Below are 27108 nucleotides of genomic sequence, written 5' to 3'. Positions count from 1 at the left end.
GTAGTGAGTGCCCTCACCTTGACCGTCTCGCCTAGAACTTCCTCCGCCAACTTCTTGTAGGCGGCGCCCTTTTACGAGACGCCCCGCTTCAGCTCGAGGATCATCTCGCCCATCCAGGTACGTCTTATTCGACGTTCGTCGGCGCCGAGTTCACCGAGCTTGACGTCTCTCCTCATCGCCTTCAAAAAGTCCGAATCGTGATTGTGAAACGTGATAAAAGGACATTAATCTCCCACTCACGGACGTAATCGGGTTAACCAAAGGAGCTAGAGCTGACAGCAGTCAAATCCATCTGTCCTTGTGCGCCTTCCCCTTTTTTTGTTTGCTAGATTATCTAAATAAATTTATGTTTCAGTGGAGCATAATACAATATTTAAACAAATTGTGCTATGATTTACGATGTTGACATGCTTATTAAACTTTTTTATGCAGAAAAATATTAAATCGTTAAGCTGCAAGGGAGGTTTGTAGTAAAAATCCGTAAGACCTACATTGGCTATTTATTTCAACAAGAACATTGTCTGCTGTTATGATCATAGAACAATTCTGACGAGAAATTGTTATATTATCCCTTTACTTCGCAGGTTGAACACGCTCAGCTTCAAGACGCATACTCAAGGCTGGTGACTCAGATGAACAACATCTTCACGCAAAAGCTGTGGTTCATCATGCTGGAGCAATTTTTCATGAAATATGTCTGGTCCGGTACCGGAATGGTGATGGTGTCGCTGCCGATTTTGACCGTAAACAGTCTTCCGGGCGAAAAGCTTCGCAAGAGTAAAGGCGATGCAGAGTACGGAATAAGCGAGCGAACGCAGTACTTCACGACAGCTCGGAACCTTCTGCTCAGTGGCGCCGATGCGATTGAGCGTCTTATGTCGTCATACAAAGAAATTGTAGCCTTGGCTGGGTACACGAGTCGTGTCGCAGGAATGTTTGAGGTATTCGAACAAGTTTCGCAAGGCGTGTACCAAAAGACGGTTGTTTCCGTTGATCGCAACGATGGAGGTATATTAGAATTTAAGAATGGACAGCCAATTGCCAAAGGAACGATCGTATGTAGCGATAACGATGAAGACATGTCAATTTCATTAGACAGCGTGCCTGTAGTAACGCCAAATTGTGACATTGTGGTATCTAGTTTGACCTTAACAATTGCACCAGGAATGCATTTACTGATCACGGGACCAAATGGATGCGGTAAATCCAGCTTGTTCCGTATCTTGAGTGGACTGTGGCCCATTTACGGCGGGACACTTCGTATCCCCAAGCGATCCCAGGGAAAGCCGTGTATGTTCTACATTCCGCAACGGCCATACATGTCTTGCGGTAGTTTACGGGATCAAATTATTTACCCCGACACGAGGAAGGAAATGCTGAGTAAAAACATCACCGAATGCCAGCTGAGAGAAATCATGCGACTGGTTTCTCTTGAGCATATTATTGATAGGCAAGTTACTCTAGAATCATACGACTGTTGGTTAAACTAATTGATATTATTTTTATAGGGATAGTTTCGACGAAATCAGAGATTGGAAGGATACCCTCTCTGGAGGCGAAAAACAACGAATGGCCATGGCTAGGCTGTTCTATCACAAGTGAGTATTTTGTCTTTGTTTCGTTTTCTTTGTCCACAAATTTAAATTCTTACAATATAAAAATTAAACAGATTTTATTGAAATTTAAATGAATATAAATTCAAATCCACATGAAGGTACCAATAACATCAAATGAAGTTTAATTTACAGGTTAAATTTTCACCAGGTCGTTAATCTTTCGTCATTTTTTCCTGTGTGAACCATTCCTTTTTTAAATATTCCGTTATTATTTGTTACAGGCACCTCCTACTAAGAACTTTTCTCAGGCAACATTATTTTCAACACTTTCTTTTAAATATTGATAACAAAATTGAATTTCTCCAAACCCATACCAAATAGAGTCTTCATTCACTGCTGTGGGAACAAAATTTCTTTGTGCACATGTTCCATTTGCTCCACTGATGTACCGGTCACATATCGATTGGCAATAATATATTAGCAACCGAATGACATTTGCACCTGTTACCTATATACATTAGTAGGTGAAATACATTGTTTCCTATCTAAAATTAATGTTTAGACTGATGCTTTATGAATTATTCTATGTTTGTTTTCGTCAAAACCTTACGAGGCTTTCAATCCGAACCACATTCATAATTCATGCGAAATTTGATTCGAGGAACATTAGCTAATAAATGTTATTCGGCTTTTCGATATCATCGATACGGCATGTCATAATATTCATATTATATTATAATAAATGTTATTCGGTGCACACGGTTAGGAAAAAGTACCTAATATTATGAGCTTTTTACTCAAATCGGGGGTTTTGAGTGGGAACCCAAAATTAAGCAATTTTTTTACTAAAATTAGGTAAAATTTCCTTAATATTTAGTGAAATATACTTAATTTTGAATAGAAATTAACCAAAAGTTAGGTAAATTTTACTTAACTTTTGTAAACATGAGATTACTTAACGTTGGTTTCCCACTAGACTGGCCCAGCTTAGTATGGGGAGAAAAAAATGTTGTCGAATTCCACGGGGCACCCCCCAGGATTGTGTCTAGGTGAGAAAATCAATCTAAAAATTTCAGCTCAATCGCTTGTTGCATAAGTTTGTATGGGATTCCAGCCAAAATATATAGGAAAATACAGCTCCGTCACTCATTCGATCTGGAAATTTGTTCTGATTTCTCGATTGAGCTCAGAATTGCTAAAACGGCAGTTGGTATGCTACAGAACAATTTCACCGAACGTTGTACGACGATTAAATGAACTTTTGCGTAGCTTTCGGCTGATTTTTGGAAGCTGAATTTTCTCACCTAAAGACACAATCCTGGGGGGTGCCCCGTGGAATTCGACAACTTTTTGTTTCCTGGACCAGTCTACTTCCCACGCTTTACTGCCCTTGTTGAGCAGTTTTGCTCTTCATTCTATGACAACAAAGACAACAAAGGAAGGGAGATGCAATAGAAAAAAAGAACCAAAAATTAGGTACTTTTTTCTAACCGTGCACAAACAAGCCATCCAAAAACCACATGGGAATACATATGGTGAGTGAGGTTTGACAAATTACCACGGAAAACCACATTGACGAGGTGTCCTTAAAAGCTTGTTGCATAATTGAATGACGCAGCAGAAGAAAAAAGGAGGTTCCCGGAAAACGAGTCGAATCTCAAAAGGCAGAAACTCGAAATTCTACCGAACACAAAACCGACGACCAAACAATCGTAATTGCACAGTGGACTCCTGGATGGTGATATAGATTTTTGATTTCCAACCTGCGCTGGCCACGTCCTAATCCAGCTTTTTACGCTAGCCATAAACTACCAAGGGGTGAATCGATTTTGACATCTGCTGTAGACAGGAGGACTATGAGTGTTATCCCAGTAGCCATATTAATCTGAGATATGAATCAACAGCTTATCAATACTACTGTCATATTTCTACACTTGCGATGTTTTGAAATTACGGGTTCGAGTATTTAAAATTTGTTTGTAATTTATTATGTAAAAAACGAACAGTGGGTAATGTCTGTGACATAACCGCTAAGTGGACGTAGGACTTGACTTGACCATGCCTTTAAGATACATATGTCCAAATTTCGCACATCAACTATTTTGGATAAATAATCGGCGTTGCATACCATTCCTTGGCAAAATCTTCTCATCAAACCGACACAGAAATCAAATCTACCTCGAACAAGAATCATCAAAAACAATTCAGGAAGTATCTGTCTGGTCACGGAATATTAGCCTCGACAGTGGCAACCTTCCCACTGAAGGACTGCCTGAAATAAACCACAAGTTGGCCCAGCAGGGGATGTAGAGCCTCCTAATCCGTGCGATAGCGACTGAAGGAGAACATTATTTTTAACTTGAGAGCCTTGAAAAAGGCTGTTTGCTTCGGCTAAGTCCAAAAAGTAAGAAAACGATCTTTTCAAATAACCGCGAATTTCTAGTGGTGGTATAAAAAAGACTGAATGCTCTGCGAGCGAATGCACTTTTCTTTTATACCTTATTTTGAATCTTCTCTGCTTCCCAATTGGTGGGCCAATCAGCCAGTGTCTTGTATCCCGCTTCTTTGTCAGCCAAAGCGTCATCATCATCAACACGTTCGAGAAGGGCTTCTTCTTTTTTACGCTTGTTGCTCGCTGCTGGCGTCTATTTCTTAACGGGACTTTTCGCTTGATACAGGCCAATAAGCCGGGCAAGCGAGCTTAGGATTGCAGTTCAGGTGGGAAGTACGTGTTCTTTTCTGAGACAACATTGTTTGTAGTAGATGGAAGGAAACACCCTGACATGGATTTTCGGGTGATAAGATTTAGAATTGGTAACATGGGACGATCATTCAGTAACGTTCGCTTTGTGTGCGGTCAGTATCAAACAATGTTTATCTAGATATTTCTTGATCAATGCCAAAAAATCCAACATTTGATGAAAAATCGATTGATAGTTTATTAATGTTTGAGCTGTTATCGGTGTTTTTAATCCAAATATCCAAATATTATGTGAGAGATTTGGACATCTTATGTTTTTTTAGGCATGGTCAAGCGAAGTCGCTATTTATGAAAATCACGCATAAAATTTTATCACTAGAATATTGGAGTACAATTTCTATCCCGAAGGATATTGAAAGCTTTGATATTGATCTCTATTATTGGTTCTCTGAAGAACCGTTTGTTTTTTGGACATACATGCATCATGTGGCTTTTCTTCAGCCTGTCTCGGCTCAGCACCGATGCCGGCCGGTCTCGGCTCGACTCTGCTGCTGCTGCCGGTATCTGCTCAGCATTGCTGCTTTGTCGAGTCTGTAGGGTGGACTGCTGCTGTACTGGCTAGGTTTCGGCTGATGATGGTGGCTCCGATGACTTCATTCCCTGCTAAAAGGTGTGAGTGCTGTTCAATCGATGATGCGGTTGCTTCGCTTGTCCCGGTCAGAATGAAAGGAAAAAATTGCGTTGCGCTATTTTATGGCTTCTCGGCAGACCCAGCGGCTGCTCATTCGCTGGTGTCTGCACCGATCAGAACGTGGTAATGGAATGATGCAAGAATTATGCGGTACCCATATTTATAGGTTCCCTTGATCTCAATGTTTTTCATTGAAAACGAGCAGTGGGTAATGTTTTCAACATAACCGCGAGAAGACGTAGGACTTGTATAAACGTCACGTATTTAAATTTAACTTCTAACTTTTGGATCTATGGAGTTTGATTAAAGGTATTGATATTGGAAACGACAACTTTCATGCTGTGTAGTATTATTAGCAATATGTTCAATCAAAACTTCTGGAAATAAAAGTAATAATCAAACACATAATTAGAATTGCTTTGTTTCTAACTATTAAGCCCTTATTTACTCAAGCAAATATAGGGCATTTATAGATTTCTAATTGATGATACATAGTATTTGAAGCTTAAAAATTCTATTTATAAAATTTTCAGACTTAGGCAAAATGTGCTATTTTAGAGAAACCGTCCCGTCCCAAACAAATAAATGAAAGTAATTATTTTAATAAACATTTTTATTTTTACCAGTATAGTTGATTTGTTTTGATGGGGAATCAGAACCATGTTTTAATGTACGTGTTGTTTAGTACCAAGCACAACTTAACATATGCTCAGTCATATGACATGACTAGTACCATATGGATGAGCAGACCAAATCTGCCTCAGCTGCCTCGCTGCCTCAGCCATCATCGGCCTCTAGCCGTGAACTCCGAGCGATGCGATGGGTGATTGCATCCACCACACCGACACCACTGCATCCGACCATCATGCACAGAATGACAAAAAAAAATGCGCCCACTTCTTTCATTCATATTCACAGACCCACCGGCATTATTCTACCGCTGGCGCTGGTGACTGCATGCTGTCGCTGTGTAGGTAAACACAGCGAACGAACGAAACGAAAATGCGCGAGCAAAAATCACGTCAGTACGCGCTGCTGTCACAAAATGTAATGACTCGCACACGGCAGTAGAGATGTCGCAAATTAATCGATTACTTCGATTAATCGATTAATCGTTGGGATAATCGATTAATTTTGAATCGATTATTACCCAACGATTAATCGATTCAATAATCGAGATGAATCGTGAGTAATCGATTAGTTACTAATCGATTAATCAGAATTTTACGACATCATAAGGATGTCGAAAATTAATTGATTATTTCGATTAATCGATTCATCGTTGTGATAATCGATTAATTTTGAATCGATTACTATACAATGATTAATCGATTCAATAATCGACAAGAATCAAGAGTAATCGATTAGTAACTAATCGATTAATCGGGATTTTACGACATCTCTACACGGCAGGCACTGCTTCTTTTATACACAAAGAAAATCTTCCGGTAGACCCGAAGGCCCGTAACATACCGCATTCTGATGTCCGTGTTAGGAATGCACGGGATTGGTTACATATGCAATTTTTACTGGCTTTGACAAGAATTGAAATTTTCAATAGCTTATCGTTAATAATCTTAAGTTTCAATGAAATAGGCAAAATGGTGGGGAGTGTCCGAGTCGATTGATATAAAAATCTTAAAAATCCATCGAAAGAGAAAGGCGATAGTAACGCTCAAAATCTTCCCTTCCAGCGTAACGCTCTCGATTTCCAAAAATCTAAATGACACCCAGTATAGTAAAGAAAGACGTAAGTCCTACGTCAAAACAGTTTCATGCCTATTGAAACAAGTTTTTCGGGTCTTATCAAGCATGGACATGAAAGGCATACTTGAAATCTGTCGATTGAGGGGCTTACCGCAGAAATTCGTCCACTGAGACGAACGCTATTAACGTTTAAAATCTTTCAACACAGCGTAACGCGGTCGATTTGAATATTTTGAAATGACACCCGGTATAGTAAAGAGAGACGTAAGTCCTACGTCAAAAGGAAACTTCTTGGAGATTTATTTTCAGTAATCTTGGAGTTTTTCTTGGATTGGGCAGGACCTCGATACTTCCATATCTGTCGATACCCGATTATAAATATTCATTCAAAATTGACGCCGATGTTTATTTGGAAAACTATTGATCGTCTTTCTCAAAAACTTAAATCCTATATTAAAAAAAACGGGTTCCTCCTATTTTTAGCGTTATGCTCAGTTCAAGCATCGTTTAAGATTTGAACTAATCTTTTTTATGCATATTTCTCGAAAATAATGAATCGAGGCGAGTTGAATGACAAAATCTGTCCGCTACCGTCCTTTAGTTTACACGGTGGATTTGAGAGAAGGAACAATGATCATAAATTCGGTTTAAACAGGTTTAGCGATAAGGCACAAAGATAAGGGGTATGGCAAATGTAAATTTAGTTATTTGAAACTGTATATGATAGTTTGTGCACGGTTCAAATCGGTTAAAGCTTATCCACGTGGTATATGGTGTCGTAGCCAAACGATTTGTCTACCTTCTCGATGGAAAACAGGCTTTGGGCGCCAATAAACAATCAGCGTCCTTCCGCCTCAAGAAACGAACACTGAATGATCTTCATCAAGGGGTGTCTCACTTAGGATAAATTGAATTAATCTGCTGAAAATCAATCAAGCAACCAAAGCGACTTCATTTCGATGTGAATCAAAATAAACAAAAGTAAAAATGCTGATTTTAGCAACGTAACGAATTGACCATATGTCAAATTGAACAATGACAGTGTTGATAACATGTTTCATTATTAGAAAATATTTTACATTAAAGTTTGCATAGGAAACAAACAATTACAATGTTTGGGCTCAAAAAACAGTGCCGCTACGCATAGCAATGAAGCCTTATTCATGCGAAAACGCTACGTAATTTACGAACATTTAATAAACATATCAAATTTATCTTTTAGTGTTTTATCTGAAATTGAAGGCAAATTCTAATGAACGGAATCTTGTATTTTAGGTTCTTGGAACTACAAAGCTCACCGTCGCATTACACGCATTGCAGAAGTAGAACTCATAGACCCAAAGCCGTGATAGAAAACGTCTCAGGTAGAAGTCCGGAAACAAACAATAAACTCTAGAATAGTAGCGTTTTAGAAAATACAGTATCCCAGTATTCCAACATGAAAAATAGCTTAAAAATTTAGTCTCAGTTTATTCAGAAAACTATAATACGTAGGTTGTGCTGTAATTATCCAGTTCAGAGGCCGAGGCCAATAAAATATCATATTTGCAGGTAACAGTTTGGTTTCTAATATTATATGCACTAAAATGTTCAAACATTTGTATGTTTCCTTTATAAACTATCATGGCTAGCGATTGGGTCTTCCTTGTGTATACTTCTGCATACATTACTGGCATTAATTATTCTGAAATAAAAAAATATTTTATTATTATATGGTAAACATAAATCACATCACACATCATGTCTAAGTTTTACTGTTGATGGAATAATAAACAACTTATTGATGTCATTGGTAACGTACAAAATAGCTACGGTTGCTTAGACAAAAAAATCAATTCGGTGTCGTAGAAGACGTGTTGCAATTTTCATCAAACAGTACCAATGATTACCATTCACTTCAAATCGACTTTATTTCGATTTGAATTCGCTGTGATAGTTTGCAGTGAGACACCCCTTGATCTTCATTTATATTCTATGTCACCCTTTGAACAATCTGTCAGCCTACTGAGCTTGAATTTCAAATTTTTCTCATTAGTTTCTTAGTATGCTAACATTTCAAATACCTACTACGATTGAATTTCAAATTCGTTGCAAATGCTTTATTCTGGCTTCTTTTTATTCCCCACAATATTCACCGTCTCTACTCTTTCACTGTTTATTCCGATAAGTAAATTATTTAGAGCTGTTTATACGCCAACATGAATTTAATTGTATTCTTTTTATATTTCAGCGCATTTGTTTAAATATCAGTAACAGCTTCAATCCAAAAACAATCAAAATCCAATCCAAATCCAATCCTAATCCAATCCAAATCCAATTGAAATTCAATCCAAATTCAATCCAAATTCAATTCAAATCCAATCCAAATCCAATCCAAATCCAATCCGAATCCAATCCAAATCCAACCCAAATCCAATCCAAATCCAATCCAAATCCAATCCAAATCCAATCCAAACCCAATCCGAATCCAATCCAAATCCAATTCAGAGCGAATCCAAATCCAATCGGAATTCCATCCAAATCCAATCCAAATCCAATCCAAATCCAATGACGGGGTATGAAGCAATTTTTATGATTTGTTCAATCTAACGCAAATTCATTTTTATCCGATTCATAAAGATCAATTCATTTCGTCACCAGGTACGAATATCGAAAGGAATATGGGTTTCTGTCAGGTGGGTCGCTTATCCAAAATGTTTGGGAACTTCTGATCTAAACAACATTATTGGAAATTGCTACTCGCCGAATCACACATCTCGGGGGCTCGAGCGCACGATCTTCAGATCAATAGCCCTTAACTCTTTATGCGTCCAGTAGGATTTCACCTTTCAACTTTCAGATGGTGGACAAATTTCAAAATAAAATCCAAGATGGTTCAAATATGCATTTCTCAATGTAGCTTTTCCATAAAATTTGCTTATATGCAGTACAGGGGTGATTCAAAATTTATAGCATTACCTGCGTAAAAAGCTGGATGGTTTATCAGGAATAAGACAGAATAGATTATATAGTCACTCGCCCACTAAAAGTAGTCGAGTTATGCATAATTTTATTAGAATGTGAGTGTTAGGTTCTATGGCAGAGGATCGTCTTGGTTGGTTAACGAGTTGCCAATGTGATAGGAAAGAAAGGATTATATTATTCCTGATGTAAAAAAATATTATCTTAAAATTGAGAAAACTATTGAAAACTATTAGTGTTGAATGATTTTTGATAAAATATAAGAATTCGACTAAATGTGAATTTGATTTTCATGTCATGACGTAAATACAAGTAAAATTCATTTTGCATCACAACATATAATTTTGAAAAGTGATTTAAATATCGGGCTGATCCTTTTATGTGCATCTAATCATCATTAAAATGAACGATTAGCTTTAAAAAGGGTATATATTTTCCGGTGCTAACTTCGTCCGTTTATATGCTCTTTTAGAATAAGTTTACTAATACATAATTGTAAACTCTCATTTCAGGCCACATTATGCCTTGCTGGACGAATGTACCAGTGCAGTATCCATTGATGTAGAAAGCTCCATCTACGAAACTGCTATATCTATGGGAATCACTCTACTAACAATCACGCATAGACCAACTTTATGGTAATTCTATATTTTTTATTATTAGTATACCACCATCACAGTATTGTCTCATAATTTCACCTACAGGAAATTCCACTCCCACATCCTCGAGTTTGATGGCCAAGGCGGGTGGGTTTTTGAACCCCTCGCCAAGGATGCGCAGCAAAAGGTTCCTACAACCAAGCAGAGCTTGTTCCACAATCACAAACCATTCACGGACGCACCGGAGATGGCATCTTCAGCGGTATCGGCGTAGTTACAATATGCAGCTACTCTTAGTCCACCGTGCTACATACTATCTTGGAGATGAAAACGGTTAATGGCTAAAAATCACATGAAGAAAGTTTTGAAAAATATGTTTCATCACACATTTTCGAGATTATCCATATTAGACTATCTGTGACAATTGTAGTAAATTTTTCCATCCTAGGTTAAGGGTATGCTTTACCACACAAACGTGGGGGAATTTATAAGTACTTATAGTACACAACGTTATGATCAGTAGAACAGCTCTTATAAAAAGGCTCATTGTGTCCATTTTACGAGAAGTACTTTTTAAGCATACGTCTGTCGATCAATTTAATGTGCAGACTGCAGAGCAGTTAGTAACTTCTTCAATTCTTTCTATGTACGATTTCTTAATCAACGGATAAACTGAGGATGGGGATACTAACTGTGTTTTGACCTTAGAATATTCGAATTTTGGAGATACTTGCATCCATTTAAACGTACTTTGTAACACAACTCTCTTGTCAGTTCATGCTATGTCGATTAAAATAGTAATCACAATATTTCTGTGATTGAAAATATGTTGTTTTTAAATCCCGTTTGTTGAATTTCTGTACATACAATTTTAGGAGGAATTTGAAGTGTAGGTTCACATTTATGAAATAAAGGTTAATTAACTTTTAAGTTCCCTGAAGTTATTTTGAAATATCACAAACACGCAGAATATAGACTATGTGTCTCTATGGATACCAGATATTTCCTGTTGAATTACTTTTTTAACTGTGGACAATGAGCGGAATAACAAAATCGTGACCATGAGTACTTTCCGGGCTGCGAAATGGTGAGTTGACATCCGGGAAGGGGCGCCTAACATAGCTCTGGTCCTCACAAGTTCCAATACTCACGCTTCCACGGGTCTTCCGATGACAATTGACCGCCAGCTAAGGGTTGCGTACTTAGCTGGTAGTGCAGCCTGGGCACTGTTGTCCTTCTGACATCAGCTAGAGTGAGAGGGTGCGTACTGTGGGGTCTGCCTAGGATGTGGTGGGGTTTGACAGTGGGCTCTGTTGAACTTCTATAAAAAGCTGCATGTGTCCCCAAGCAGGCCCTATCAAAGCGACCGTGTGCCGCTCAAAGCGCACTAGCCTAGTCCTGGTGTTGGGTGGGACTTTAAACAAATTTGACCCGACTGATCGAGCGTCTGTCCACCAAGGAGGTGCGGCTCCAACAGCGTCTGTTCTGGCATCCAGCGGCTGAGTATGAAATGCTATTCCCCGGAAGCTATACCTAAGATGGCAGCCCCATCCCGGTGGATAGGGAACCTTGGGCCAACAACCTACTGTTCCCGAAACATCAATTTGTTCGAGAATCCGATAATGAAAGAATACGGACTGATTTTACGGCGACGACTCTTAGCGCGAAACAACGGACACGAATAGGAACATGGAACGTTTTAACCCTAGCCCAGCAGGGTAAATTGGCACAACTTGCCAATGAGGCACGCCGCATGAAGCTTGAGATCCTGGGACTGAGTGAAGTCCGTTGGCCAAACTTTGGAGAACACAGAACGCCGTCGGGACAAGTTCTGCTATACTCTGGTTTACGAGGTGAACACGCTCCCCGGCATCGCGGAGTTGGCTTCCTACTAAGCGCTCAGGCACACTGCGCTTATGAACTGGGAACCTATAAGTGAAAGGATAATCGTTGCCAGATTTAGAACACGGGTCCGAAACCTTACTATAATCCAATGTTATGCGCCAACCGATGCTGCCGATCTGCAAGACAAAGAGAACTTTTACAGTCAACTCAATGCCGTCGTAGATAGAATTCCGAAGGGTGATATCAAGATCTGTTTGGGCGACTTCAATGCGAAGATCGGATCCGACAACTCGAACCATGAGCGCATTATGGGACGCCATGGTCTCGGAGAAATGAGCGAAAACGGAGAGCTGTTCGCAGAATTTTGTGGTAATAACGACATGGTGATCGGGGATCGCTCTTCCCTCATCGACCGGTTCACAAGGTCACGTGGGTCTCCCGTGACGGCTTTACAGAAAATCAAATCGACCACATCTGCATCAGCCGAAAATGGAAACGGAGCCTTCTTGATGTACGGAATAAACGTAGTGCCGATATCGCGTCTGATCATCACCTCCTCATCGGCGAAATACGCCTGCGCATTGCGCGGATTCGTCGGCAGGAGGAAAGAGTTGGACGACGATTCAACACACGCCGACTGGAAGATGCCACGGTGAAACGGTCCTTCGTTGAAGAACTGGAGACGCGTGCTGCAGATATTCCGGAAGGTGGCAGCGTGGAAGACCAATGGACCGCCATCAAGAATGCCTTCATCGCCACCAGCGAGAACAATCTGGGCGAACTACGCACCCAGAGAAAACAATGGATCACCGATGAGACCTGGAGGAAGATAGAGGAGCGAAGAGAAGCCAAAGCCGCGATAGAGCGATCGAAAACCAGAGGAGCCAAAGTCTTAGCCCGTCAACGATACACGGCTCTTGAGAAGGAAGTAAAACGCTCATGTCGACGGGACAAGCGAGCGTGGGCAGACTCTCTGGCCGACGAAGGAGAGAGAGCCGCCGCAACCGGGGACATTCGCCTCCTCTACGATATCTCACGACGCTTAAGCGGGGCGAAGATGAATGCAACGATGCCTGTGAAAGACGCGAATGATCAGTTATTGACCGACCCAACTGACCAGCTGAAACGCTGGTTCGAGCACTTCGAACAACTTTTCAAGTGCCAACCAGGCCATCACCACCTCGGCATGATCTGCCTAGGATCCGACGTATAACACGTGTCAATACCGAAGCTCCATCACTGCTAGAGATTCAAACAGCCATCCAAAGCATGAAATCGAATAAAGCCCCAGGGGTCGACCGCATATCAGCCGAGATGCTCAAAGCTGACCCCATGACATCCGCTCAACTACTGCATCGTTTATTTCGTAATATCTGGGACACCGCAACTTTCCCGGTCGACTGGATGCAAGGTATCTTAGTAAAGGTGCCCAAAAAGGGTGACCTGACTGTATGCGATAACTGGCGAGGCATTATGTTGCTGTGTACCGTTCTCAAAGTTCTATGCAAAATTATCCTAGCCCGAATTCAGGAGAAGATCGATGCGACTCTCCGGCGGCAGCAAGCCGGATTCCGTGCCGGAAGATCCTGTGTGGACCATATTGTCACGCTCCGCATCATTTTGGAGCAGGTTAACGAATTCCAAGAGTCCCTTTACTTGGTATTCATTGACTACGAAAAAGCTTTCGACCGTCTCAATCACGAGAATATGTGGGGCGCCCTGAGACGCAAGGGGGTTCCTGAGAAAATCATCGGCCTCATCGAAGCACAGTACGAGGCCTTTTCGTGTAGAGTGCTGCACAATGGGGTCCTGTCCGACCCTATCCGGGTCGTAGCTGGTGTGAGGCAAGGATGTATTCTATCACCGTTACTGTTCCTCATCGTAATCGATGAGATTCTGGTAGATGCGATTGACCGTGAACCAAACCGCGGGCTGTTATGGCAGCCTATAACCATGGAGCACCTAAACGACTTCGAATTGGCGGATGACGTTGCACTCCTCGCGCAACGGCGCTCTGATATGCAGAGTAAGCTCAACGACCTTGCCGATCGCTCCTCCTCGGCAGGTTTAGTCATCAACGTCAACAAAACCAAATCGTTGGATGTAAACACGGTGACTCCTTCCAGTTTCACAGTAGCCGGGCAACCAGTGGAGAATGTTGAAAGCTTCCAATATCTTGGTAGCCAAATGGCGTCAGACGGCGGTACCAAGATCGACATAGGCGCACGGATCAAGAAAGCAAGGGCTGCCTTTGCGAGTTTAAGAAATATCTGGAAAAACAGGCAGATAAGTGAACGCACCAAAATACGAATTTTCAACTCTAACGTGAAATCTGTGCTGTTATACGCTAGCGAAACATGGTGTGTATCAGTGGAGAACACTCAACGGCTGCAGGTGTTCATTAACAGATGCCTGCGGTATATAATTCGGGCCTGGTGGCCTCACAACTGGATCTCAAACAACGAGCTCCATCGTCGTTGTCACCAGAGGCCGATAACAACAGAAATTCGGGATCGGAAGTGGGGCTGGGTCGGCCACACTCTACGTAGGGGCGGAAACGAAATCTGTAAGCAAGCATTAGACTGGAACCCAGCGGGACATCGCAGCAGAGGCAGACCCAGAGGCTCATGGCGGCGAAGCCTCAATAAAGAAATAAAAGAAGTCGACCGAAATCTAACCTGGCAACAGGTTAAAGCGATAGCCGGGCATCGCTCAGGATGGAGATCTTTCAAGTCGGCCCTTTGCACCACCGGAGGTGTACAGGATCCATAAGTAAAAAAGTAAATGAGTACTTTCCGTATCTTTTCATTTGCATTGATGCTTGCTTCCTTATATATTCTGAAATACCTAACATGTGCAAAGCAGCGTTTGCTTCAAATGACTCAAGAAATGTCCAAATTTGAGACATGCATATGAGCATATGTCATTGACAGATGACAGGCTTGTTCCAAGAAAGATTGTACAGTACTCCGTGGGTGACAAATGATCTTCGTACGTTGGAACGGATAAAAAGGTTTACATATCAAGTTCCGTAAACTTCCACTTAAAAACAGTTATGCTATAGAGCCTAGGGCTCTATATACAGTTATGCTAGGCGGGGCCATGAATACTTAACCATGACTGCATACTCGAGACGTACGGACACTCACCTGTCGAAGTATGCCGTCTTTGCCTTTGGACAACTTTTCGACGATTCATCGAATCCATACGACGAAAAGTCTTCTACCTGCATCTGCTTCTGATCTTCAACCCATTTGGACCGTCTGTTGATGATCGGCAAGTATTCTCTACACCAGCGTTGCTAAAAAATATTCCAGCGGTATACTGGGATCGTTTGCAAGTGTTTCGTCTATTTTCAAATGTACATTCTTAGTAGCAACACGAAGAAAATGGTTTGGCAATCTCTTCTGCATCTTGTGGTAAGTAGCCCAAGGGACGAGCGTTGATCGCGTCTTCTACTTCAGCTAAAGAAGTGAGTTTCTGACCATCGTCAAATGCCTCCTTTACCGATCGCACCATCTAGTCCTAGATACCGCCTATGTTCGGTTTTCTACGAGGAATGAAATTCCATTTGAGCTTGGAGCTTGTGAAGTAGGATGGTTCGAAAAATCGAGCAATCCACAGGTTTATCATGTTCTAAGTGTCCTCTGAAAATTTGAGCTCATTTGGATTAGAACTGGTTTAGCACAAGCCGTTTCAAGTTTGCACGCACATTAGTTTGGGGAAATTTATTTTTTCATTATACTGATAATGACTCTTTCTCATTAAGTGCAGGATAGGGACCATTCAGAAACCACGTGGTTATTTTTTTGAAGATTTTCAACCCCCTCCCCCCGTGTGGTTTATCGTGGTAATTTGATGGACACCATCCTCCACCCCTATGACACGTTGTTTTTTCCTAATGCCAAAAAGTATATAAAAAAACAGAATAATCCACCTAGCGGCGATGGTGCCTTTCTCGTGTATTATACACAAGAAAACACATAAGAGTAACCAGAAAAGTACATAAGATTTATATTTATTTGCGTTCATTTGAATGCATTGCAGCAGTTTTTGAAAAAAAATGAAATTCACCACCCCCCCCTCACCCCTCCCGAAATCACCCAAGTAGTATTCGGGACGGGACTTTTCGTAGCTCTGAACACGGTGCGCCGGTAGATCATTATTATAAAATAAAAATGTCCATCAAAACCAAGTACAGGGCTCGATTCCTGTGGTCATTCTGCACCTCTGGACAAATTTAAAAAAAAAATCGCTAGGAGGAATCTCAAGAAATCTTGATTTGAAGTTTTTTATTAAGAAATTTCGAAAGAATTTATATTTTAATTCAATAATATCCCCAAAATACCTTTAAAGCCGTCTAAAAAGTGTTCCTAGTGGTTTTCAACCAGTTTGCATTTGTTGTCTTTATGACAATTATAATTTTTTACATCTGACTAAACTCAACAAACTGACTGTTATGTTTTTTGTATGGCTTGAAGCCATCTATCTTCAAGAATGATGCTTCTTGTTCAGAACCATTCATGAACTCACGTGCAGGCTGCAGATTCTTTGTTGAATGCCAAAGGCGAAAACATTCTAAGTATGATGCAATCCTTGGGAAATTAGTTTTCTATTCAGATTAAAGTTTGTATTATATTTTTTATTTTATTATTATTATTTTTGCCTTTCTCGTATACTAAGTATACGGTAAAGGCTATATGATCGCTCCAAAAACAAACTTTTTATAGAAGGCCCGGAGACCCATAGTGTTATATACCAATCGACTCAGTTCGACGAATTGAGGTGATGTCTGTGTGTGTGTGTGTGTTTTTTTTTTTTTTTTTTTTGCAAGGGTTAAAGGCCATCAAAAATCTGCGCGACAGACACCTCGAGCATCCACACTATGCTCGAAGGCGAACAGGGATGGGCTCCTCCCGACCTGCTAAAAATGTGCCTCCCGGATAAACCGGGTCCCTTATCTTCCTTGCCTCGATCCCCCCGGGACCACGGGATGCTGCGACTACTTCGGGGGGGGCTGTGCTCATGCACTTCTTCTAAAATTCCGGCCCCTAGCTTAGGCTAGTTCGCCGACTGGCTGGCTAATCCACTGCTCCACTGCAACGTAGTCTCGATCCCTCGACGGTCATGCACCGATCTTCCTGACTCGAATCCTCCTGACTTCCCCCGGCGTCGAGGGTGGTCCACCAGTTCCGGTGAAGGAAACTTCCGCACTGATGGTGCCCCGACTACCGGCGGCTATCGCAGGGGACGCTTTCGCGCATTGCGCCGTCTTCGTCTTCGGGTTGCAGAGGTGGTCCGACAGTTCCGGTGGTGGGTGACGTCCGCACTGGCGGTGCCCTACATACCCGAAGCACTTCCTTCTTCTTTCTTCAGCAGGTTGGCAATTCGAGTGCCGAGGTCGGTCCAACGATTCCGGTTGGCAGAAGACTTCCGGTTCGCTGGCGCCCTGACGACCCGAGGCCAAACACTGCTCACTGGACTCACACTGTAGCCCCGAAACTACGCTTATTCGCTGGTCACTTCTCCATCTACGCTGCAGTTCTGACAGTATTTGCGTCACGACTCTGCTGACCACATTCCACGTGCCTTCTTCGTGACACATTCGCTCTGCGATGTTGTCCGCCCTTAGTGCAGGCATTCCTCTACGTACTTCCGCAAACCTTGGGCAATCGAATACCACGTGTTCTGGAGTCTCTTCGACATTCTCGCACTCTGGACATAACGGTGAATTAGTATGTCCAAACCGATGTAAGTACTTCCGGAAGCATCCGTGACCCGACAGAAACTGCGTCAGGTGAAAGTTCACTTCACCATGCTTTCTGTTCATCCACACCGACAGGTTTGGGATGAGCCGGTGGGTCCACCTCCCTTTCTCCGTACTGTCCCACTCTTGTTGCCATCTCGCCATCGATCGGATTCTCACCTCCTTCCTTACGTTTCTGGTGTCTCTTCGCTGATAACACTCGATGTCTTCCTCCAGGGTGATGCAGATGGGTTGCATCCCAGCAATAACGCATACAGCCTCTGACGATATCGTTCTATATGCGCTCGCGACTCGAATGGCCATCAGCCGGAACACACTTTTCAGCTTTTCCCGGTTCCGCTTGGTTTGCAGTGCATTACCCCAAGCAGGAACCCCATATCGCAGTATCGATGACGAGACACTAGCTAGCAGACGCCTCGTGCTGCTTCTTGGACCGCCTACGTTTGGCATGATCCTCGCTATTGCGTTCATTGCCTTCGCCGACTTTTCACAGGCGTAGTCAACGTGGCTGTTGAAATTTAGCCGATCGTCGATCATCACTCCCAAGTGCTTCAGTGATCGCTTCGAAGTAATCGCATGGCCTCCGACGACGATCTCCATCCGCTGGATCGCTTTGCAGTTGCTGACTAATAGCACCTCCGTTTTGTGGTGAGCTATCTGCAGCTTAACACCGCTCATCCAGCGCTCGATCATGGCTATCGTCTCCATCACCAACACCTCCACTTCTTCAAGAGTCTCGCCCATCACCGCTAGTGACACGTCGTCCGCAAAACCCACGATTTTCACTTTCCTGGGTAGCTGCAAAGTCAACACTCCGTCGTACATCCCGTTCCAAAGAGTTGGACCAAGTATGGAGCCCTGGGGAACACCAGCTGTAACGCGCATCGATTTATGTCCTTCGTTCGTATCGTACGTCAGAACTCTACCCTGAAAATAACTTTTCAGGATATTGCACAGATAGTTGGGGACCCGCATTCTGTGCAGCGCCGTCGCGATGGCTTCAAAGCTGGCGCTGTTGAACGCGTTCTTCACGTCTATCGTGACCACTGCGCAGTACCGATCTCCTCGTCTCTTCTGCTTGGACGCCTTCTCAGCACTCTCGAGCACTGTTCGAATGGCATCCACCGTCGAAACTGCTCTACGGAATCCGAACTGCATATTCGACAACCCGCGTTCTCCCTCTGTACATTTCGTCAGCCTATTGAGGATGATTCTCTCAAGGAGCTTCCCGAGCGTGTCTAATAGGCATATAGGCCTGTCCGCGGCCGGATTGCCGGGTGACTTTCCTGGCTTAGGCAGCAACACCAGCTTCTGGATCTTCCACATTTCTGGAAAATTGCCTTCGTCCAGGCACTTTTGCAGCGCCTTCCTGAACATGTCCGGATATGCCAGGATCGCAGCTTTTAACGCAACGTTCGGTATTCCATCCGGACCCGGGGCTTTCTTCGCTTTCAGGCGTTTAGTCGCTTCCGCAAGCTCACTATTGGACACTTGTCGATCTAAGGGGTTTGCTTCTCCTTCTTCGTCGTACGGTGTTGGCGGCCACATGGTCGGCTCATGTTTCGGGAAAAGACCCTCCACAATTGCCTTCAACTTGTCCGGGCACATTTCAGCTGGCGTCGATGGGCCTTTGATCTTCGCCATCACGACCCGATACGCGTCCCCAGGGGTTGGCGTCTGCTTCTCGGCACAGCTCCTTGTAGCAGTCTGACTTGCTAAGCTGGATAGCCCGTTTCAATGCGGTCCTAGCTTCCCGGAACACCGCTTTGCGTTCCTCTCTCTGGTTCCGTCCTTGCTCTCTGTGCCCGCCTCCGAGCTTTGAGGCAAGCAGCGCGTAGCGTACTGAGCCTATCGTTCCACCAGTAAGCTGGACGCCGATTACTTCTCGGTTCTAGTTTTCGTGGCATCGTAGCGTCGCAAGCCCTTACCATCATTCTTGTTAGCTCGGCCGCATCAATGATCTCAGTACTGCTGTCCGGTCGAAGTGCTTCAACGAATAGGTCTTTGTTAAAGGCTTTCGTTTTCCACCTCCGATCACTGGATATCCTTCTGCGTGTTGCACCAGGATTTCGTTGGCCAATACGGTAGCGAATCGCCTGGTGGTCGCTGTGGGTGTACTCCTCGCTAACTCTCCAGTCCATACTTGCCATCAACGAAGGACTGCAGAATGTGATGTCGATGATAGACTCCCTCCCATCCCTCCGAAACGTGCTCACCGAGCCTTCATTACACAATCGTACATCTAGCTTCGCTAGAGCTTCCTGCAGGATATATCCTCTTGTGTTGGTCACTCGACTGCCCCATTCCACGGCCCAGGCATTGAAGTCACCTCCTATGACTACCGGCCTTCGTCCGATCAGCTTATCGGTCAACAGATCCAATATCTGGCTAAACTGATCCACGGTCCACCTTGGAGGTGCATAGCAGCTGCATATGAGGTGCATAGCAGCTGCATATGTGTGTGTGTGTGTGTGTGTGTGTGTGTGTGTGTGTGTGTGTGTGTATGTGTGTGTGTATGTGTGTGTGTGTGTGTGCGCAAAACTACTCAAAAAATGTCACTCATTTTTAGGGCACTTATCCTCAACCGATTTGCTCGCAACAAGTTGCATTCGACGCAGAATCCTGTCCCATTGTTTCCTATTTAAAATTGGCTAGATCGGACTATGGGATCAGAAGTTATGGCCAAAATACAAATTCATACAAAAAAATCGCGTAAAAAATGTCACTCATTTTTCGGGCACTTATCCTTAACCGATTTGCTCGCAACAGGTTGCATTCGACGCAAAATTATGTGTTATTGTTTCCTATTTGAAATTGGCCAGATCGGACTAGAGTTCCCATCCATCCCGAAAATTCGGGATTTCCCGATTCCCGGGATATTATTTTTGAAATCCCGAAAATCCCGGGATACCCGGGACAAAAAATACTGTTTCATTTCCGGTTCGCAAACAGTGTAATTTTTCTCCTTACAAAAGTTATTTGTTTTGAACGCGAAACCCAACTTAGGTTCTAAACTCATATCATATTTTTATACCTCCCATCAGACATGATTTTTTTTCCAAGTTCGTTTATTTGGTAGGCTCAGGCATGTATACGGAGCCAAGGTTCTTTATGATGCAAAATCGATATCATTTTATTATTAAATTAGTAAGAGAGGAACAGACATAAAATAATCGGAGATAGTTAATAGAACACCTTCACAGAAAATATAGTTTTCCATAGTAAATAATTTGAGAATATTTTTAATGTCTTGACTGTTTAATTTAGTATGATTAACAAAACTTCTATTTTGAAGATGCAAAACACCCAGTTAAACGATTATTTTATGACCAACAGTGAGGACAAAATTCCTCAGTCTAACCGAATCATACTGAATAGGGGACGAGGTTAGTTCACCAATTCATGGAGAGTATTTTTACTCGGTGCAGGTACTCTAAGCCTAGAATTCAGTAATGCAGGTCGCTGCATCAAATATTGTTTTAGAGTATGGATCAGAACATGTTGCCGAGGGATTCCGACTCCAACTGCTTATCCTTGCTTATCCGATAAGAAGGATTGACAAATAAACAGTCATCATACGTCGGCGGTAGAAGTGATGTACATCTGTCTGGGTAGTTCTTATCAGAACACCTATGCGGCATTGTGAAATATCACTAAACAATCAACAGAATACCTCACTTTTCTTGATTCCGTAGAGTGTCAGACATTAATTCTAGAGTATATCGCTTCGATCAAAATCAACTCTGGTCAACAGGCTGCAATCGCGATTAAAGTTGGTATACAATTTGTCTATCTGTCAAAATTGTATACCAACTTTAATCGCGTATTCTTTTAACCCCATTATCGATAAGTTATCGAGTTAACTTACGTTAAATTATCGAACTCCGATAATATCAGAGTTGATTAATCTTTATCGCGTAGAACGTTGAGCACAATTAACTTTATCAGCGATTATGATAAAATAATGATTAACATCAAGATTAGGAAGCGATCAGTTCAAGATTAGGAAGAGCTGCAGCTAGTAGTATCAATTAGTAGCCTGCCATGGGTTGGAGGATACTCTAGTATTGTGTTTTCTTTGTGAGGGGGTTCCCATATCTCGAATAGGTTATGGGCCCAGTACGATTATACTGCACATCTTCCATCTTTCGTCATTAGGGTACTGAATGCAATCCCAGCAACTGTCTAAACCCAATGCATATTCAAAATGCAAACAGTTAAGCCGACTTCAACCGCCAGCGAACCTTTCTTTTCGGACTCGGCGATCATATATTCTACTATCCGAGAAAAATTAGAATTGAATTGAGTTCCGATTTGAGCTCTGTATTTTCTGGCCTTTCTAAAATATGAACTTTACCCCTGAACATTGAATAAAATCGTTATTAAATCAAAAAATAAGTTTTCTAAGGAAACATCGAAAAATCCCGGGATCCCGGGATTTCCCGGGATATACGAACAAGTTCATCCCGAATCCCGGGACAACGAAAATGACCGGGAAATGGAAACTCTAATTCTTATTTTCCCGTGGGTTTAGTGTGAGTGTCTCTGCTTACAGGTCCACCACCCCCATTTTTGGCCTTTCATACAGCAATATGTTGAATTCAAAATTATATTGAAATTTGACTTACTGTTAATACAGGGGTGGCATTGTGCATCTCGATTCGAACGTAATTCTATCGAGTCGAACATGTTTGGCATTACGGGTTTCGATTCGATCTCGAAAACGACTCATCGTTCGAGTATGCTCGAGGAGGTACAAGAATAACGAGATGTTTTGGCATTATGGATGCTCGATAGCACACTGAAAAACGACTCAAGTCGAATGAAAAACACTCGTCGCCTTTTTAGCTTTCGAATGTTGTTCGAGAGTCATTTCTTGTTGAAAGTTTTTAATTATAATTTGTTATTATTTCTCTACGAGAAGAGAATAAATGTTTTATTATTGTTTCTTGAGGAAAACAATGTCATAAGTATACCTACTTTTACAGTTCCCTGACAATATGCAATTTCTAATTATCCCGAAATCCGCGTAAAAACGACTTCAACTAAAATCGGTTTTTCCAAGTTTTACGTATTTCTTGACGATTTCGATAAACCGCGTGAAAAATCCATGAGGAAAATCTGCGTAAAAACGTGTTTATTCCACAATCTACGTAAAAATGAATGAGTTAAATAAAAAAAAAACGCGCATGAGATGACTCAAGTGCATTTAACTTAAACACATAGAAACATCAAAGTAATTTATTATCGAATCCTTCTTTAGCTTTAAATTATTTAGCTCAAAATTGGATCTGTGGCATAAATTCGAATAAACATAAAACTTATAATTTGTGTCGTAACAATATCTCAATTTACAAAACATGTCGTATCGGCATAATGTTTTAATCGGTTGCAACTGCTCAATAAATAATATTGCTTTTTAAAGTCATCGAGCACAATTTGCTTGTTTATAAATTAACTGCTAATTCATGCCCTGAAGGATGCCTATCCAACAGGCAACATACTACACGCAGATGAAATTACTCTTATTCTTTCTGTTTACTCACATTCGCCATGCGCTGAAGGTTCTTTATTCTTTATTTGGAGCAGGGAAAAGCCCGCTTGAGTAGAGCAAAATCCCTTCCTCAAGCGGGCGCAAAACCTCCTCTTTTTTTATATCAACAGAAATTACAATTTCCAACAGATACAATATTTCTTAAGACTATTACAATTTTACAATAAAAGAATACTTAATGTCTATCCTGACTAACTATTTATCAAAGGGTGTTTGTGTTAGAAGCGGCAAGTATTCGGCAAAACTTTTTCCGAAGATTGGGACGAGAAAGGTGAAAGTCAAATTCAGTAGCACATCGATTGAAGATACGGCTCATACTAGTGAATGGCTCGTTATGTCCATAATTTGTACGAGCACCCTGGAGGAACAAAAAAGAACTGAACCTAAGCTGACGACAAGGCGCATTAAGGTTCAAAGAGAGACAAATAGGAGGAATCAATTCTTGATTGTAGAAGGTCGGAAATAAATAAAGCCCTTGATATATCCCGACGCTCGCTCAACAACTCTAATCCAATGAGCTTACAGCGGTCATGGTAACTTGGTAGGTTGTTTGGATCATGCCAGTGGAGATGCCGTAACGCGAAACGAACAAATTTGCGTTGGATTGCCTCGATACGCAATATACTGTTTTGGTAAAACGGTGCCCAAACAACAGAAGAGAATTCTAGAATCGATCTTACCAAGGAACAATACAGTGCTTTCAAACAATGGATATTCTTGAAGTCTTTAGATATGCGGAAAATGAAACCAAGCATCTTAGAAGCTTTGGAGGACACGAATGCGACATGATCGTTGAAAGATAGTTTTGAATCTAATAGTACGCCAAGATCCTTAACGACGCGTTCTTTTTTAAGATTCGTTGTTCCAATTTTGTAGCAGTAGTCAATCGAGGAGCGTTTGCGCGAGAATGAGATCACTGAACATTTGTCAGCATTAAGTACCATGCGGTTTATCTCACACCAATCGATGAACACGTCAAGCTGAGTTTGCAAGAAATAGGCATCAGAAGCGTCATTAACAATCCAGTAAAGTTTGAAATCGTCGGCAAAGGACAACTTAAATGATCTTATAAGCTGGTGAACGTCGTTGAGATAAACTAGGAAAATTAACGGCCCTAGGTGGCTACCCTGTGGTACACCTGAAGTAGCGGGAAAGTATGATGAGATGGAATCGCCAATCTTAATGGCCATTTCACGACCGGATAGATAAGATTCAAGCCAGCAGAGGAAAGGTCCAGAGAAACCGAGACGTCCGAACTTAGCAATCGCAATCTTGTGGTTGATTTTATCGAATGCTGCGGAGAAATCAGTATAAATTGAATCCACTTGTTGTCTTTTCTGCAGAGCACGATTGATGAACGATGTATAGACGGTCAAGTTGGTACTTGTTGAGCGCTTCGGCATGAATCCATGTTGATATTCAGAGATGTAATCGCGACAGTTATGAAACATAAAGTTATAAACTACTTTTTCAAATAGCTTTGAAATTGCACACAAGGCGGCTATACCACGGTAATTGCTGACCTCCCGTTTGTTGCCTTTTTAAAAACAGGGAAAAGGTAGGAGTATTTCCAGTGATCGGGGAATGTCCCATTTTGAAGCGATAGGTTGAACAGTGTTGAGATAGGTTTTGATAAGCTTCCGGAGCACTTCTTCAGAACGAATGCAGGAATACCATCGGGTCCAGAGCTTGTTGAGGCCTTGATTGAGCAACAAATATTTTCAACCATTTCAGCATTGACGAACGGATGATTACCGACTGGGGGACGAACAGGAACGTTGATAGCAGCTGTACGAACTTGATCCGCATCCAGAGCTTCTTGAGTATAAACGCTTGATAAATGACTTTTGAAAAGATCACAGATTCCTTCGGTAGATGAACGTTCAGTGGTACCCATAGACATGACGGTAGGTAGGCCAGATTCTTTTCGCTGGTCATTGACGTAATTCCAGAATCCTTTGGGATTATGCCGAAGTTTAAGTTGAACTTTTCTTTGGTAAGCGGAAAATAGCCTTTTGTTCAAACGTTTGTAACGGAGTTTGCCAAGAGGTAGATTTGTTTGTAATGGCGAGATTTGAACTTCGAGTAATTTCGAAGAGCAGATCGTTTTAATCTTTAAAACGCTTCAGACGTTTATTACTCCAAGGTGGGTTTGGCGGAGACTTGCGGGAACGCTTCGGAATGAATTGATCGATGGCATACAAAACAATATTGCTAAATGCAATTATTGAAGAATTAATATCCTGGTCGATAATGGTGCGCCAATCTATGTCCAAGAAGAAGGTATTCATACTAGTATAATCACCATTTTTGAAATCATAGTATACTGCTTCGGAAGAATCCTTAAACACGCAAAGTATGGCACCGCAAATTTCTATCAATAGAGGCGGGTGATGAATCGACGATCTAACGAGCGGAGACGGAGCTTCTATTAATGAAAATTTGACATCTCCCTCGATACTACCGAAACACAAATCGAGCATCCGACCGTTGTTGTTCTGCACAAAGTTTAATTGAGAAACTCGTGCCAAGCTATAACTATCGATAAGCTTTGCGACTGTTGGACAAATCGAGGAGCGAGAGGCATCAGGATAGAGGTACTGCGAATGGCCCGGTTTCCATTTAATATTAGGTAGGTTGAAGTCGCCAAGTATCAATACATTGTCTCTGATACTCATTTGCGAAATGATCCAGTTGAGCGAACCGATGTGTTGATCGATTACATTCGTGTCGTGCGTGCGGTCAGGTGGAATGTAAAGAACGCAAACAAACAAAGTGTGGGTTTGAAAACTTATAGCTACCCAAATTTGCTCAACTGCGTCAGTATTGGGAATTGATATTTGCCTAGCCTTAAAATTAGATCGCAGTGCAAAAAGCACCCTCCGCCCGATCTTTTATTGCTGTTGTTGGGATTACGATCCAAACGAAAAACGCTGTAAGATCCCCGAAAACCTGACTGGACATGGTATTTGCATTTAACCATGTTTCGGTTAAAGCGTATGCATCATAGCTAGAGTCAGAGCTGGCGAGACGATAATCGGAGACACGCATATTAATTCCTCCAACGTTTTGGTAGTAAATCAACAATTTTGATTCACACCATTGTTGAAATTATTCTTGCGTACTGGGGTAGTACTCTGGGCTGTGCTTGATTCGATATTTGAGGCTGTGCAGTTCTGATCGGCAACGTTAGGGGTGATTGAAGCGGAGGAAATATCTGCTGCTGGCGGTTGGCCCGTGAGGCAACACGTTGACGTGGTGAGGGTGTATTCTGCGCTGAGAGCCGATTGCGTCCTGCTAATAAAAATTTTTTTTGCGATGTGTTGCGCGTGGAGAAAGGTTTGATAGAGACCCCGGTAGGCCAAAATTGTGGGGAGGTTATTGTTGCTTCGAGTGTGGCAGGAACGCTTATTTTGAATGACACAAACGTTAATGGCATGGTTTCAGAACGATCATGTCTTACTAATTTCAGGCAGCTGATCAATGATCGATCACAACTCACTTTGCTAGCAATGAATGATATAATATTATCAGGAGTTTCATGGGGCTGGAATCTCGTTAGGTAGTACCAGCTAAACGATGTGGACGGTGGAGCCACAGAAAGACTAGGGCCGGCCGGAGGTAAAGTGTGTGAGATGCTACCTGAGTTTACATTGCTAACAGAACGTTGAACATTATAGGAGGCGGTATTCAATTGTGATGAATAGTGTGTGCTACTTGGACAAGG

General features: G+C 42.1%; 1 protein-coding gene across 3 annotated transcripts in view; it reads left to right on the top strand.

The window, feature by feature from the left end:
• Positions 1 to 11145, top strand: part of LOC134205229 (ATP-binding cassette sub-family D member 1) — a 127631-nt gene extending 116486 nt beyond the window's left edge. For all 3 annotated transcript variants that reach the window (XM_062680299.1, XM_062680298.1, XM_062680300.1), the window contains exons 5-8: positions 585 to 1450; positions 1509 to 1598; positions 10129 to 10254; positions 10321 to 11145. In XM_062680299.1, the coding sequence (XP_062536283.1) occupies positions 585 to 1450; positions 1509 to 1598; positions 10129 to 10254; positions 10321 to 10489 (1251 nt within the window). In that variant the 3' untranslated portion in view covers positions 10490 to 11145. The remainder of the gene's footprint in view (positions 1 to 584; positions 1451 to 1508; positions 1599 to 10128; positions 10255 to 10320) is intronic.
• The last annotated feature ends 15963 nt before the right edge of the window (positions 11146 to 27108 follow it).

Source organism: Armigeres subalbatus, chromosome 1, assembly GCF_024139115.2.
Source record: "Armigeres subalbatus isolate Guangzhou_Male chromosome 1, GZ_Asu_2, whole genome shotgun sequence".
Classification (NCBI taxonomy): domain Eukaryota; kingdom Metazoa; phylum Arthropoda; class Insecta; order Diptera; family Culicidae; genus Armigeres; species Armigeres subalbatus.
Note: the sequence above shows the minus strand (reverse complement) of the source record. Positions and strands in the feature narration are given on the sequence as shown.